Below are 11,148 nucleotides of genomic sequence, written 5' to 3' on the forward strand. Positions count from 1 at the left end.
TGTTCAGTGTGATATGACGGTTGTAATAATGCCTGAAGTGTGAGAGAAGCTTCTTCGAAAATGTTGCTAATCTTTTCTTAATTTAAATCAATTTAATTGAATTTAAATTACAGGTCTAAAGTCAAAAAGCCATTTTATTCAAATACCTTTAATTAAATAGTAAACAAAAACAAAAAATTACTTTCAACTCAATAACAATTTTTATTCAAATAAAATACTTAAAAGCCACAAAATAATAGCTAATGTGCTTGATAAATACAAAGGTGTAATTTTCATTTAATCTTTCCCTTTTATTAATATGCTTTGCGTTGCAATTTCTCTCTATTTATCGTGAATTTGTGAGAATAGGCAATACAGGACACAGTTTAACATTTCAAACTGTATTTTAAATATTATAATACATATATTGTTGTATGGGGTTAAAAAAAAAATACCAACTTTATATTAAAAGTTTATTTGGCCATGCCAGAAAGCCAGCCTAATTTAAAGAGAGAAGGGGCTGTGGATTCCTCTTCTTGATTGGCTAACTGCCTGAAGAGATTTCCTGGCCGGAAAGTATCCTGTGGAGCAGAAGCAGAGGAGGGAGCCACCTAAAATAGAACAAATCATGTACATTTCCTTAAGAATTGATTTTCATCTCATAATGTTGGGACACAGAGCTTTAAATAGTTTTTCCACACAGTAAGAGCCAAAAAGTGTCACACCAAGCAAAGGTTTTAGCAGTTTTAAGGCAAGTGGAGAAATCTCTAATTACATGATGCTTGTTTGCTAAGAATTCAAGTATTAAGCTCAAAATAATCTGTTGCTCGACAGCCTCGATCCTCATACTGCTCAATGTTCGTTATGTATTAGTTGCATCTGAGTGCTGCTTTGCCACGTGTTACAGTCACAGAGCATATCAGCTGAGTGATTCAAATTCAGGAAATCCAAAACTTTGCATTGCAAGCTCACTGCAAAAACTGAAATGACAGCACACAATATATCATCACCTATCGCCTTGAGATCCAGTAGCTCTTCTGCTAGGCCACGTAAAACTGGGAGCATTGATAGAAAGTGACTCATTTGCATAGCCATGATAACATAAAACACCAACTGAACTTTTTTTTTTATCACTCAATGAGCTACTTTAAAAAAAAAAAAAAAAAAAGAATAATATATATATATTTAGGTATTTAGCACTGTACACACCAAATGCTTTAACAACCTACCAGTGGTCTAGTGATATCTGCTCCATGTGTGGCTGAATTAGTCCTTCGAGAGTTTGTCATACTCAGTGGCAGCAAACCAAACCTTAAAGAGGGAAAATATTTGTAGAATTGATTATATATTTATAGATAAAATTAAATATCTAACAAACATAGTATAATGAAAAATATAATGTATTAATACATAAATGAGTGAAATGATTACATAAATTTTAAAGAATGTATTAATATAATAAAACATTTACATATAGATGAAAAATTTAACATTTAAAAATATTGGTTTAAAAAAATATTCAGGGTTTTTGCAGGATTTTCAAGCTCAAATGTAAGACTTTAAGGCCTTTAAGACTTGCATAAATAAAATTAATACCATATGAACAGGGCAGGGCAATGTCTATAGCTACATATTAAACCATAAAATGACTGAAAAAAAGCATGATTTACAGTTCTTTTTCACAAAAGCAAAAGGTTTTATGAAATTATACACTTAACATTTCAGCCTTTAATAAAATGCATGAGTCAAAAGTAACAAACAATTATGATCAATAAACTGTTATAACACTTAAATAACTAAACAGATAAGTTTTATTGTAATGCATTTATAATACATTATCTTCTTATCGATCCACCAGTTCATTTACAGCTCTGTTGTTTGTAGGGTAAAAACATGGGTCGATTTTCACATTGGTCTGAACAAAAACAACCCCAATACTATGTTTCTGCAATAACGGAGGCTGCAGCTTCAGGACCGCAGTGGGAGAGAGAAAGAGCGCCTATATAATGAAATAAATAAAGTTAATTATTTCAAGAGGGTTACCAAAAGGGATGTATAGGGTTAGGAGTTGGTTAGGACAGGTGTATACAATTAAACAACTACATAATTCCTTAAAAATAATAATATACAGAATTGAATAGTAAGACAGTAACAAAATAATAAAAATTATAGGGACTTATAACTGCGGTCCTGAAACTGCAGCCTCCAGTATTACAGGAATACCCTACTCCAATAAAACAGGCTTATTGAAAAAGCACATTCATTCTCTGCCAGAAGGAGGCGCTTTCGGAACGGCAGAAATATCACTGTTTCCCTGGAAATGGCAGTAAACAAATACGCAGCACTGGACTTTGAAATGTACAGCACTTGTGTTTATTTAATAAAATTATAGCCTTTTGCCGTGTCACAATACTGGTCTTTCCGTCCCCAAATTTAAGACCTTCAGAAATCATAATTAAGAATTTCTTGTTCAATTTAAAACTTTTTATGGCCTTACATTTCATCCAACTCAATTTAAGAATTTTTAAGGGCCGTGGGAACCCTGATATTAGTATAATTTTATTTTACACTTTAAATTTACAGTAATATTTATATAGTCAGTAAAATGTGCCATTAAAACAGTTTATGTTTCTAAATAAATACATTTTTATTATCTTGTACTATAATGAAGCACACAGCATGACAGCAATTAACTAGCCATAACTATTTAACAACGAGTTAAACAGTGTGAAGGGTAAGATAAGAGTGTCATAGTCACCGGATCTGGCTGCTTGCCAAAGGAAGGATGTTGTATGGTTCCTGAGAGTTGAGACTGTTTGTTCTGGAGGTAAACTGCTTCTCTGTGCCAGTCAACAATCCTAAAAGCACCTAGAAACAACACGAGTCAACGTTAGGTTGCACAGTTCTGCACACAGGACAAAACACTAGGCAAACTGAACGAGCCAATCAAACTGCAGGATGTTTAAAACAGGGTTAGTTAGGCTTTGCTTACAGACGTCCTTTGTGAGAGCCGGTTCAGGTTACTGTTAAGATGTGGAGTGAAAACATCCAGGTCAAATGGATCAATGTGACTTTCCAGGGAGTCGCAGACCTGCTGGATCCTTAAACAAACAGCAAGAATAAAGGGAACGTCATAGAGATCTGCTGCTTAGGCAAGAGCTATTCTTGGTGTAATCGGTTGTGCTTTGTTTTGAAGTTGGAAGGTCAAGTCACTCTATGATTGTGTTTTCATCACCAATCATTGCTGTTACCCTCGCTTATGAACGGGTTACCTTGGGTCTTGCTGAGAACGGGAATTCCTGCCCTCTTCAAGGCGGGACCCTAGAGTGGCACTGAGATAGCGAAGGTCAAACAGCAGCTGCAAAGCTCTGTTCTGGGTCATGGGGAGGTTTGCATCCTAGAGAGAATGAGGAAGGAAGGACGGGAGACAAAAGAAAATCGTTTTATGGAATCATTCCGTTATTATAGTGACTAAAAAGCAGGAATGGAAGGATATAAGAGACATTTGATCGTCTCACCTTGCTTTGTGTGTCCTGAGTGAGTTTTTCATACTCACTCACCACTTGGTCTAGACAACCCCGCAAGAGGTCGAAGAGCGTGACTTTTGGTAACGCATGACCTCCGACCCGATTGACCTCAAGGCACAGATGGAAGAGTAATGAATTAACATACCATGATGGCTGTAGAGAGAGAGAGAAAGAAATTAGTGATTATTTAATCATTTATATACCACTATCCTTTCAGTTCAATGAAACGTTTTGCAAAGCAGGTGGCCACAAGGGGGTGCTAGGGAGCCCACAAAATATATTACGTTACATATATTAAAATTAAAATAGTTATTTTTAATTGTAGCAATATTTCACAGTATTACATAAAATAAATATTAAATAAATACATCCTTGGTGAGCATAAGAGACTTCTTTCAAAAACATTTTAAAAATCTTACTGAAACGGAGTGTCCCACATTAGGTCTTATTAATGTTTTCAATATATTGATAATATAATAACTTTAATAACAACAAAAAGGATAAATGGAGCCGTTACCTGCACAGGGAGGCGTATTTTGGACATTATATTGTTTCCAGACTCTGTCTCTTCCTGTATTTCAAGCTCTTCCCAATTGGTTGCAGTACTCAGGATGGATCCAGCAGTTCCAGCATGAAGAGTCGTAGCAAAGCTGCCCACAAGTGCCTGAAATTTATTGTTTTTTTATTTTATTATTTTATTGAAGAATATAAACGTTAAAAAGCTTCCCTAATATATGTTCTCTTCACAAAACCATCCACTCTGGTGAACGAACTCTATTGATTTCCTGTTCTCAGGTTGTATAGTCAACACCTCCAGCTCTTAAACGGAGTGTGTTCCTCATCTTACCCTGGTGAGTGCTGAGCTCCAGATACCGTAGGCCTTCATGCTGCAGGACAGAAGCTCCTCATTCAGACAGCTCCACTTAGCCTGTGCTGGGCTGACATCCGCAGCCTTGGCTGTGTTGCCTTTGCCTAACTTCTTGCCCTGTCGTGGAGTGCCTCTGCTCACGGGATCCAAGCCCCCCTGCTTCCCCAGAATGCACTGTTTCAGACTAGGACACAGCTCCCCCATTGACTGGCATAGTCTGGCCATAAAGAGCACCGAACTTAACTGGCTGGGGCTGGGAGTCTTAGTCTGGGCATTAGTGAGCTCAGCGCGCACACTAGAAAGGATATCCCTGACACATGCCAGGCAATGCTCTCTAAGAGTGTCCTCCACCGCTCCAGCATCCATATGGCGGTTAATAGGGGAGTTAGTTGTGACTGGGACCATCTCTGAAAGCTCCTTGCCATTTTTTTCAGAGGGCAAGTAGTGCTGCAGATCATCTAATTTGGCTTTGAGCTTGGAGTCCAGGGAGGAGCAGAAGGTTTGAACACAGGGGGTGAGGGCCTGGGTCTTCATGGACAGGCCGCTCTTCTGCTGCGGGCAGCGCTGGGCTACACTGACCCAGGCTGTGTCGCTGAGCAGGTCACCTTGAGACTCGGACCACAGGAAAGCTGCAACGTCACTTTCATACTGCGCCCCACGGCTGAAGCTCCCGGCTGCTGCTTGACCCTGCAGATCCCGCAGAGCTGAAGACAAGAGCTGTCTGGAGCTGCTGGAGATCCCTTCTGTGCCCTCCTGCGTGATTGCCTGGAGAGATCAAGGGTTAACAAGTATTTTTTTAAAAATGACCAAAATTATATATTTATGGATTATCAAAATAATATTCTAATTATCAGAATAACAGTGTTTTTTAACAACTTTTTTTGTTTAAACCACATATTACTTCCGGTGTGAATAGCAATCGGTCTTGCCTGAATACTTGTGATGGGATCACAAGTGTATGTTAATAGGAGTTGTAAACAGTGCTAACACACTTTTCAGACTAGTTCAACTGGTTAAATTGGTTACGAGTACCTGAAGTCGCTGCAGAAAGAGCTGCTGCAAAAGGTCATCCCACAAGGCCAGAGGTCGCTCGAGGAGGGACTGACACACAGTACTCCAGTGCTGACTGATGGACTCGCTGCTGAGCAGTTCCCATACAGCATCCCGAATCGCAGCCAGACCCTTCAGACTCTTCACATAGACCAGAAGGCTACTGACTCCACTGCGGATATCCTCCTTACAGCTATTAAAAGACAAATGAGCATTTAAAACAAATGCATAGAAATATAAATGAACATTTGTGGGAGGGACATACATATCTATCCACTGCTGCAGCGTGTCTCTGAGCTGCTCCCTCTGTATCGGCTGCGCTAGCGTCCGGAGGACAGGCTGGAAGTTCATCACTGAAGGGGGAAGATATTTAAACCAGCTTCCTGTGCTCATCTCCTTGTCCAGAACTTTATTCTCTTTCCCTGGATTTCACAGAAAATCACAAGGTTTCTTTTAGGCAAGTTAGTTAGTAAAAGAACAAGGTGTCACGTTGGTTTGTACACAAAATTTATTAACTTTTCAATTAATTGGCAATATTTAATGCCTGGAATTGATTTCCTGTGGCTTTTTTTTTTTTTTTTTTTTATACTTACTTTTACCAATAAAATAGTGTCAACATCAAGAAAAGCTATCTATATACTGCAAAGGTGGCACAGAAGCTGCATATGACTTGGCATTTACATTTATTCACACAGACTGTTTTGTTATTTACACATTGCATAATTTAAATAGCCAACATAAAGTACATAAATACAATATTTTTTAAAAACTCATTTTAATAAAGACTGTGTATGTTGATTAACAGAATACATAACATTTTTGCATTTGGGGAAATTGCACATCATATTCTGGCTATACAGACAAAACAAGCGAAAAACTGTTTATGCTTTTTATGCATTTGTAAGAGTGCAGAGCGTAAGCAGTGAGCACTGAACAAAACTGCTGTCTTAAGCGGTGACTCATCTAAACACCTCTGATTGGCCATTTACTGCACTGGCCAGAAACATTTGTGAATCTTGAATTTAAAGTGCATTTTTTTCCCTTTTGGTGGCATTTTTGCCCCAAGCTTGAATTTTCGACCCTGGTGAACCCTTACACCAATGTTTGAGCATCACAATGCAAACGAAAAATTGATAACTCACCAGAGGATGTGTTGGAGGTCACATTCTCCAAAGTTGTGAAAAGCAGGCCACATCCCAAATTGATATCAGACACTTGGCCCTCTGGAGGCATGTAAAACACAGCGTATGCCTGGTACAGAGTGGTTACCAGCAGCTCCACCAAAGAACAAACCTGTGCTTTAACACCAGCACCTAAGAGATGGACAGCAACACATCTGAATGAAGAACGACTGCATGCAAATATAACCACTGATTCTCATAAACTGAGAACAAATAAGAGAACGAGCTTGAAGTATTCATAAACTAAAAGGTTGTTAATATTATTAAGGTTATTCACCATGCTGGGGCTGATTGAGCAGTTGCTGAATGGATGCTTTCCTAGCCAGCAGGAAATCCGCAAGCGCCTGGCGAGGGGAGCTGTCTTCCAGAAGCATGGTGGAGACCAGTGCTTCAGCGATCGCTTGATCAGACACAGCCCTGCCGCGCAGCACAGACTTACTCTCCAATAAGATGGTAGACCTACAGACAAAGACAACTAGCTTTTAGTAAGAGAAATAAACTAAACCAAATGGTGCATTTAAAATGCATTTAAAGGGATAGTACACCCAGAATTCTGAGTCATTCCAAACCTGTAAGATTTTGGTTAATCTTCAAAAAACATATTAAAGTACGTTTCTGTTCCCTGACTGAAAGTCCAGGTAATTAAAACATAAAAGATGTAAAAAGGTTATAAAGGCACTGTACAACAAATCTTATGAATATATATAAAAATACCATATTTGCATCTTATTAACAATCTCATATGACTATTAATGTGTGTCTTATGGGTTTGGAACAACATGAGGGTGGGTAAATGATGACTGACTTTTCTTTTTTGGGTGAACTATCCCTTTCACAGCTATGTGAATCAATAACGCACCTGAAATGACCAGCAGCTGCTACCTGGCGCACCAGGATGGGGAAGCGAGAGAGGACGGGGCTGTACTGATGCCCTCCTCCCTCCAGGTGCAGCTGGCTGTGAAGGTGACAGCACAGCAGGTAGAGCTGCGTGGCCTGCAGGTACTGCGACGACTCCATCGCGCTCCACACACGCTCTGGGATTTCCAAAAGGAGCTTTATCTGTGATGCCATCATGTAGAATCTCTCCTGTGACTGTTTCCGACCCTGCCAGCAACAAAAACACATTCCCAACACATCTCATCAACATCTAAATTGAGTTTTAAGGATTTGTTGTATGTTGATCGAAACTGGACACCAATACAGAATTGAGGTATGGACTTACAGGATAAGTTCTATATCTCTTTCTAAAATTTGGGGTCAGTAAGATTTTTTTTTTTTAAATAATTAAAAATTATTCTGTCTTGTAAAAGATTTAAATTTCAAATAGATTTTTAAAAAACTACTTATTCAAAGAATACTGAAAAAAAAAAGTTTTCAGCATTGCAACTAATAAGTAATGCGTCTTGAGCAGTAAATTAGCATATTATAATGATTTCCAAGGGATCATGTGATATCTTGTCAACACTGTAATTGTGATTTTATTTCATACAATGGTGGCAATTCAATAGATGGAGCTGAGGATAGTGAATAGTTTGAATCCTGTAGTCTTGAGGCATTATTTCAAAGAAATGAAAACTATATTTGCCAATGTTTATAACAAACATGACATATTGTGTTTGTATCTGGCGGTGTGGACCTATATTGAGAGACGAGAAAATTAAAGAAGCAAGTTGCACACATATAGGCGAGAATCTCTGACCGAAATGAGTAAATTAAGTAAGAATAAAATCATTTTTGCAGGCCGTTTTGTCCCAGTTCTCCAGAGTGTGAGCACGATAGCTTTACCTCAGCTGTGCCGCTGGACTGAGGGCCTTGTTTGGGCTGTTTCAGTTTGTGGCAGTACCGGTACATGTCCTGGATGGACTCGACGACACTTTCCGAGCACTGTCTCATCTCCCCGATCGTGTCCGCGGCGTCGATCAAGTCCCGGTACCGTTCACCGACCATCTGTCGAAGTTCCTCCTTCTTCTGCTCGATCTCTCCGCGCACTTTCCTCTCGATAGCGCGAATCTCCTCCGCACTGTACCGCTCAAATAAAACCGTAGGGTCTTTAATCTCCGAGACCCGGAGAGACTGGGCCGGTAACGTAGCCATCTCTTTAAAACCGAGCAGGTAACTTCAGAAATAAAACCCGGAAGCACGAACAGCTCTCCTTCCACGTAAACAAAAGGTCAGAGGTCATTCCTCTCATATGGGGTAAACTGAGACAGCGACCTCTTTAGTGGATGTTTGGTAAGTTACAAATCCCTCCATCACAATATTTCTTCTTTCATTCTTTTAGTTTATTTCTTATTAGTGTCGTTCTGTTATCGTATTATATAGCGCTTAATGACCCTCAACTATCCTTTTAATATTATTAGTAATATTACTGTTGTTGTTGTAGATATATTTAAATCCTGTTCATGTGTTTACCGTCCTTAATGCTACATGAATCTGAATAAAAACATGGAATAGATTGCAAATTAAAAGAAATGGTGATTTATTGAATGGAATACCGACTGCGTTAGCTGTTTTATATTTGAGCTGGCCCTCTAGTTAATATTTTGTCAGCACCATATTAAAGGCAACTGACTTTATTATGACTAGATATAGATTCATGTAGTTTTGTATGGTTTTGAGCAATCATCCCACTTCCGCTAAAAAACATCTTGAGCTGCCCTCAGAGCGACAGGTGTAACGCAGAAACCCGGAAATACGACAGACGAAAACAACAGGTGAGTGACCGATGAAAGATACATTCGGACAGTTTATCACAAATTAGGCTGATTATACAAAAATAAATGTTTGTTATATACGATTAGCTAATCTACATAACGATGGGTCGAGTTCTTTTATTTTTCTAATTTTGACGATCGTGAGACTAACGTTAGCTTATAAAAAGAAACCATAAAATATTTTAATTATTGTTATAAATGTTAAACGCATGTATTTCAGCAATTAGTCCTTCATTTTTTAACTGGATACACGTGTAAAACAATGACTAGATCTTCGAAGCAGCCATTTTTTCCCTGTATTGTTTCAGTTTCTTAAATCAAAATATATTTTTCTTAAGTTTAAAATATTAATTTATACCTTAAGATTCTCGCTGTGGTTTATTATTACAAGTTTATTTCAGTTCTCCTGGTCGAAAACTAGTAAAGACAAAACTTCTCGTTTATTCATGATGTCATTTGAATGTTGAACAGGTTGGGTTCGTTTCTGGGCATTAGGGTTGCATTTTCTTAGTTCGTATTTTTTATATAATTCCCTCCATCTAGGAATCTTCTTACTGAAGTCATGGATAAGAACATACAACAGGATTTTGAGAACCAGTTCAATGATGTGGTCTCAAGACTACAGTCAAAGAAGATGTTTCAGTCAGACTGGGACATTGCCTCTTTCGCAGTTTTCTTCATCTTTATAGGCAAGTAGAATTAAGCAAAAATAAGAAATGAACATAAGCAAGTAAGAATCATTAAGTCAGTGTTAAATGTCCATAGGAATGGTCCTGTTGCTGGTTATCTTGGTTCTCATCCGCTGCTGTTGTTGCTGCTGCTGTGATGAGAAGGTCAGAATGTTACTGGTGTAATCTCACAGATAACTATACATCTATAGATTCATGAAACAATACAACTGTCATGACATTACAGCCAAGAAGACAGAAGGTGGGCATCGACAATATGGGAATGGAGCCGTGATCTTCCAGAAACAACAGCCACCATTACATCCACTTTTTGTTTCCTATCAGTTTTGCCACCTAATCACTGTTTATACGTGAACAAGTAAAATAATGGAGGTAGGAGAAAAATATTTTAGGTAGATACTTAAAGGGATGATAAAAGCAAAAACCTTTCCCTACTGTGAAAAAATGCAGTTAATATTTACCCTGGAAATCAATCACATGATTGAATTTACATTTCATTGTAGATACCATATCCACTTCATCAGAGAGAACAGATTTTAATATACAAGCATGCACACCACTTTTGAAGACATTGGTTACTTTCTGGTTACACACTTTATTGTGTAGAACCAATGCAGGCCCTTGACAAATGGCCTCTATTGAAAAGAGCTTGTTTTTAGTTGTCCATTGAACATCATGTTTAATCTGTTAATCTTGTACCTGGCTGTTAAGACTGAATCCACTTAGCCTACACATTTTCACTGAATTAGCCTTCTCCAAGTGTTTTTAGTAGATTTCTTTCAAATGCTTGACTTTTAAATCATATATATATATATATATATATATATATATATATATAACCTACACACTACAGAAGAGGGAAAAAAAAGTTTAAATAACTTGACTGATGACACTTCATATACTGATAATCACTGATAAGTGGTATGAAAACTGTACCTTTGAAAAAAAACGAGTGTCAATATTTAACTTTTTTAAATGTACCACATTGTTTGTATAAATTTTTGACTTTGTAAACAACTTGATACATACATACCTTCAAATTAATAGCAAATAAAATATAATTTTCCCTAAATATCAAACATGGTACTTTATTTAGACAATGGCACTGGATAATTTATTCAGTGTAAAGATTTTTGAGAA

At 37.8% G+C, this 11,148-nt stretch overlaps 2 protein-coding genes across 3 annotated transcripts; one reads left to right on the top strand and one right to left on the bottom strand.

The window, feature by feature from the left end:
- Nucleotides 1–269: 269 nt before the first annotated feature.
- LOC132149283 (conserved oligomeric Golgi complex subunit 1-like) lies at nucleotides 270–8,777 on the bottom strand. Of its 2 annotated transcripts, XM_059558400.1 has the most exons (15): nucleotides 8,391–8,777; nucleotides 7,465–7,709; nucleotides 6,883–7,064; nucleotides 6,567–6,737; nucleotides 5,690–5,846; nucleotides 5,407–5,617; nucleotides 4,354–5,139; nucleotides 4,024–4,170; nucleotides 3,498–3,659; nucleotides 3,252–3,376; nucleotides 2,972–3,080; nucleotides 2,738–2,847; nucleotides 1,209–1,290; nucleotides 990–1,034; nucleotides 365–590 (listed from the first exon to the last, which is right to left on the bottom strand). In XM_059558400.1, exons 1-14 carry the CDS (start codon nucleotides 8,697–8,699, stop codon nucleotides 1,020–1,022), a joined length of 2,811 nt encoding a protein of 936 aa, XP_059414383.1. In that variant the 5' UTR covers nucleotides 8,700–8,777; the 3' UTR covers nucleotides 365–590; nucleotides 990–1,019. The 2 variants fall into 2 exon arrangements, with proteins under 2 accessions (XP_059414382.1, XP_059414383.1); XM_059558399.1 differs by lacking the exon at nucleotides 990–1,034 and having other exon boundaries at nucleotides 270–590.
- Nucleotides 8,778–9,213: 436 nt separating this feature from the next.
- LOC132148613 (small integral membrane protein 22-like) lies at nucleotides 9,214–10,836 on the top strand. Its single transcript, XM_059557313.1, has 4 exons — nucleotides 9,214–9,319; nucleotides 9,863–10,008; nucleotides 10,085–10,152; nucleotides 10,235–10,836. Exons 2-4 carry the CDS (start codon nucleotides 9,882–9,884, stop codon nucleotides 10,280–10,282), a joined length of 243 nt encoding a protein of 80 aa, XP_059413296.1. The 5' UTR covers nucleotides 9,214–9,319; nucleotides 9,863–9,881; the 3' UTR covers nucleotides 10,283–10,836.
- The last annotated feature ends 312 nt before the right edge of the window (nucleotides 10,837–11,148 follow it).

This window comes from Carassius carassius, chromosome 9 (assembly GCF_963082965.1).
Source record: "Carassius carassius chromosome 9, fCarCar2.1, whole genome shotgun sequence".
Classification (NCBI taxonomy): Eukaryota; Metazoa; Chordata; class Actinopteri; order Cypriniformes; family Cyprinidae; genus Carassius; species Carassius carassius.

Excerpts from the sequence above, each read along its gene's own strand:
- LOC132149283 (XM_059558399.1), bottom strand. The coding sequence starts at position 8,699 with ATGGCTACGTTACCGGCCCAGTCTCTCCGGGTCTCGGAGATTAAAGAC. Across the intron at positions 7,710-8,390 it reads AGTCCAGCGGCACAGCTGAG|GGTCGGAAACAGTCACAGGA; the intron begins GTAAAGCTATCG and ends TGTTGCTGGCAG. Across the intron at positions 7,065-7,464 it reads GCAGCTGCTGGTCATTTCAG|GTCTACCATCTTATTGGAGA; the intron begins GTGCGTTATTGA and ends CTTTGTCTGTAG.
- LOC132148613 (XM_059557313.1), top strand. The coding sequence starts at position 9,882 with ATGGATAAGAACATACAACAGGATTTTGAGAACCAGTTCAATGATGTG. Across the intron at positions 10,009-10,084 it reads AGTTTTCTTCATCTTTATAG|GAATGGTCCTGTTGCTGGTT; the intron begins GCAAGTAGAATT and ends AAATGTCCATAG. Across the intron at positions 10,153-10,234 it reads GCTGCTGCTGTGATGAGAAG|CCAAGAAGACAGAAGGTGGG; the intron begins GTCAGAATGTTA and ends ATGACATTACAG.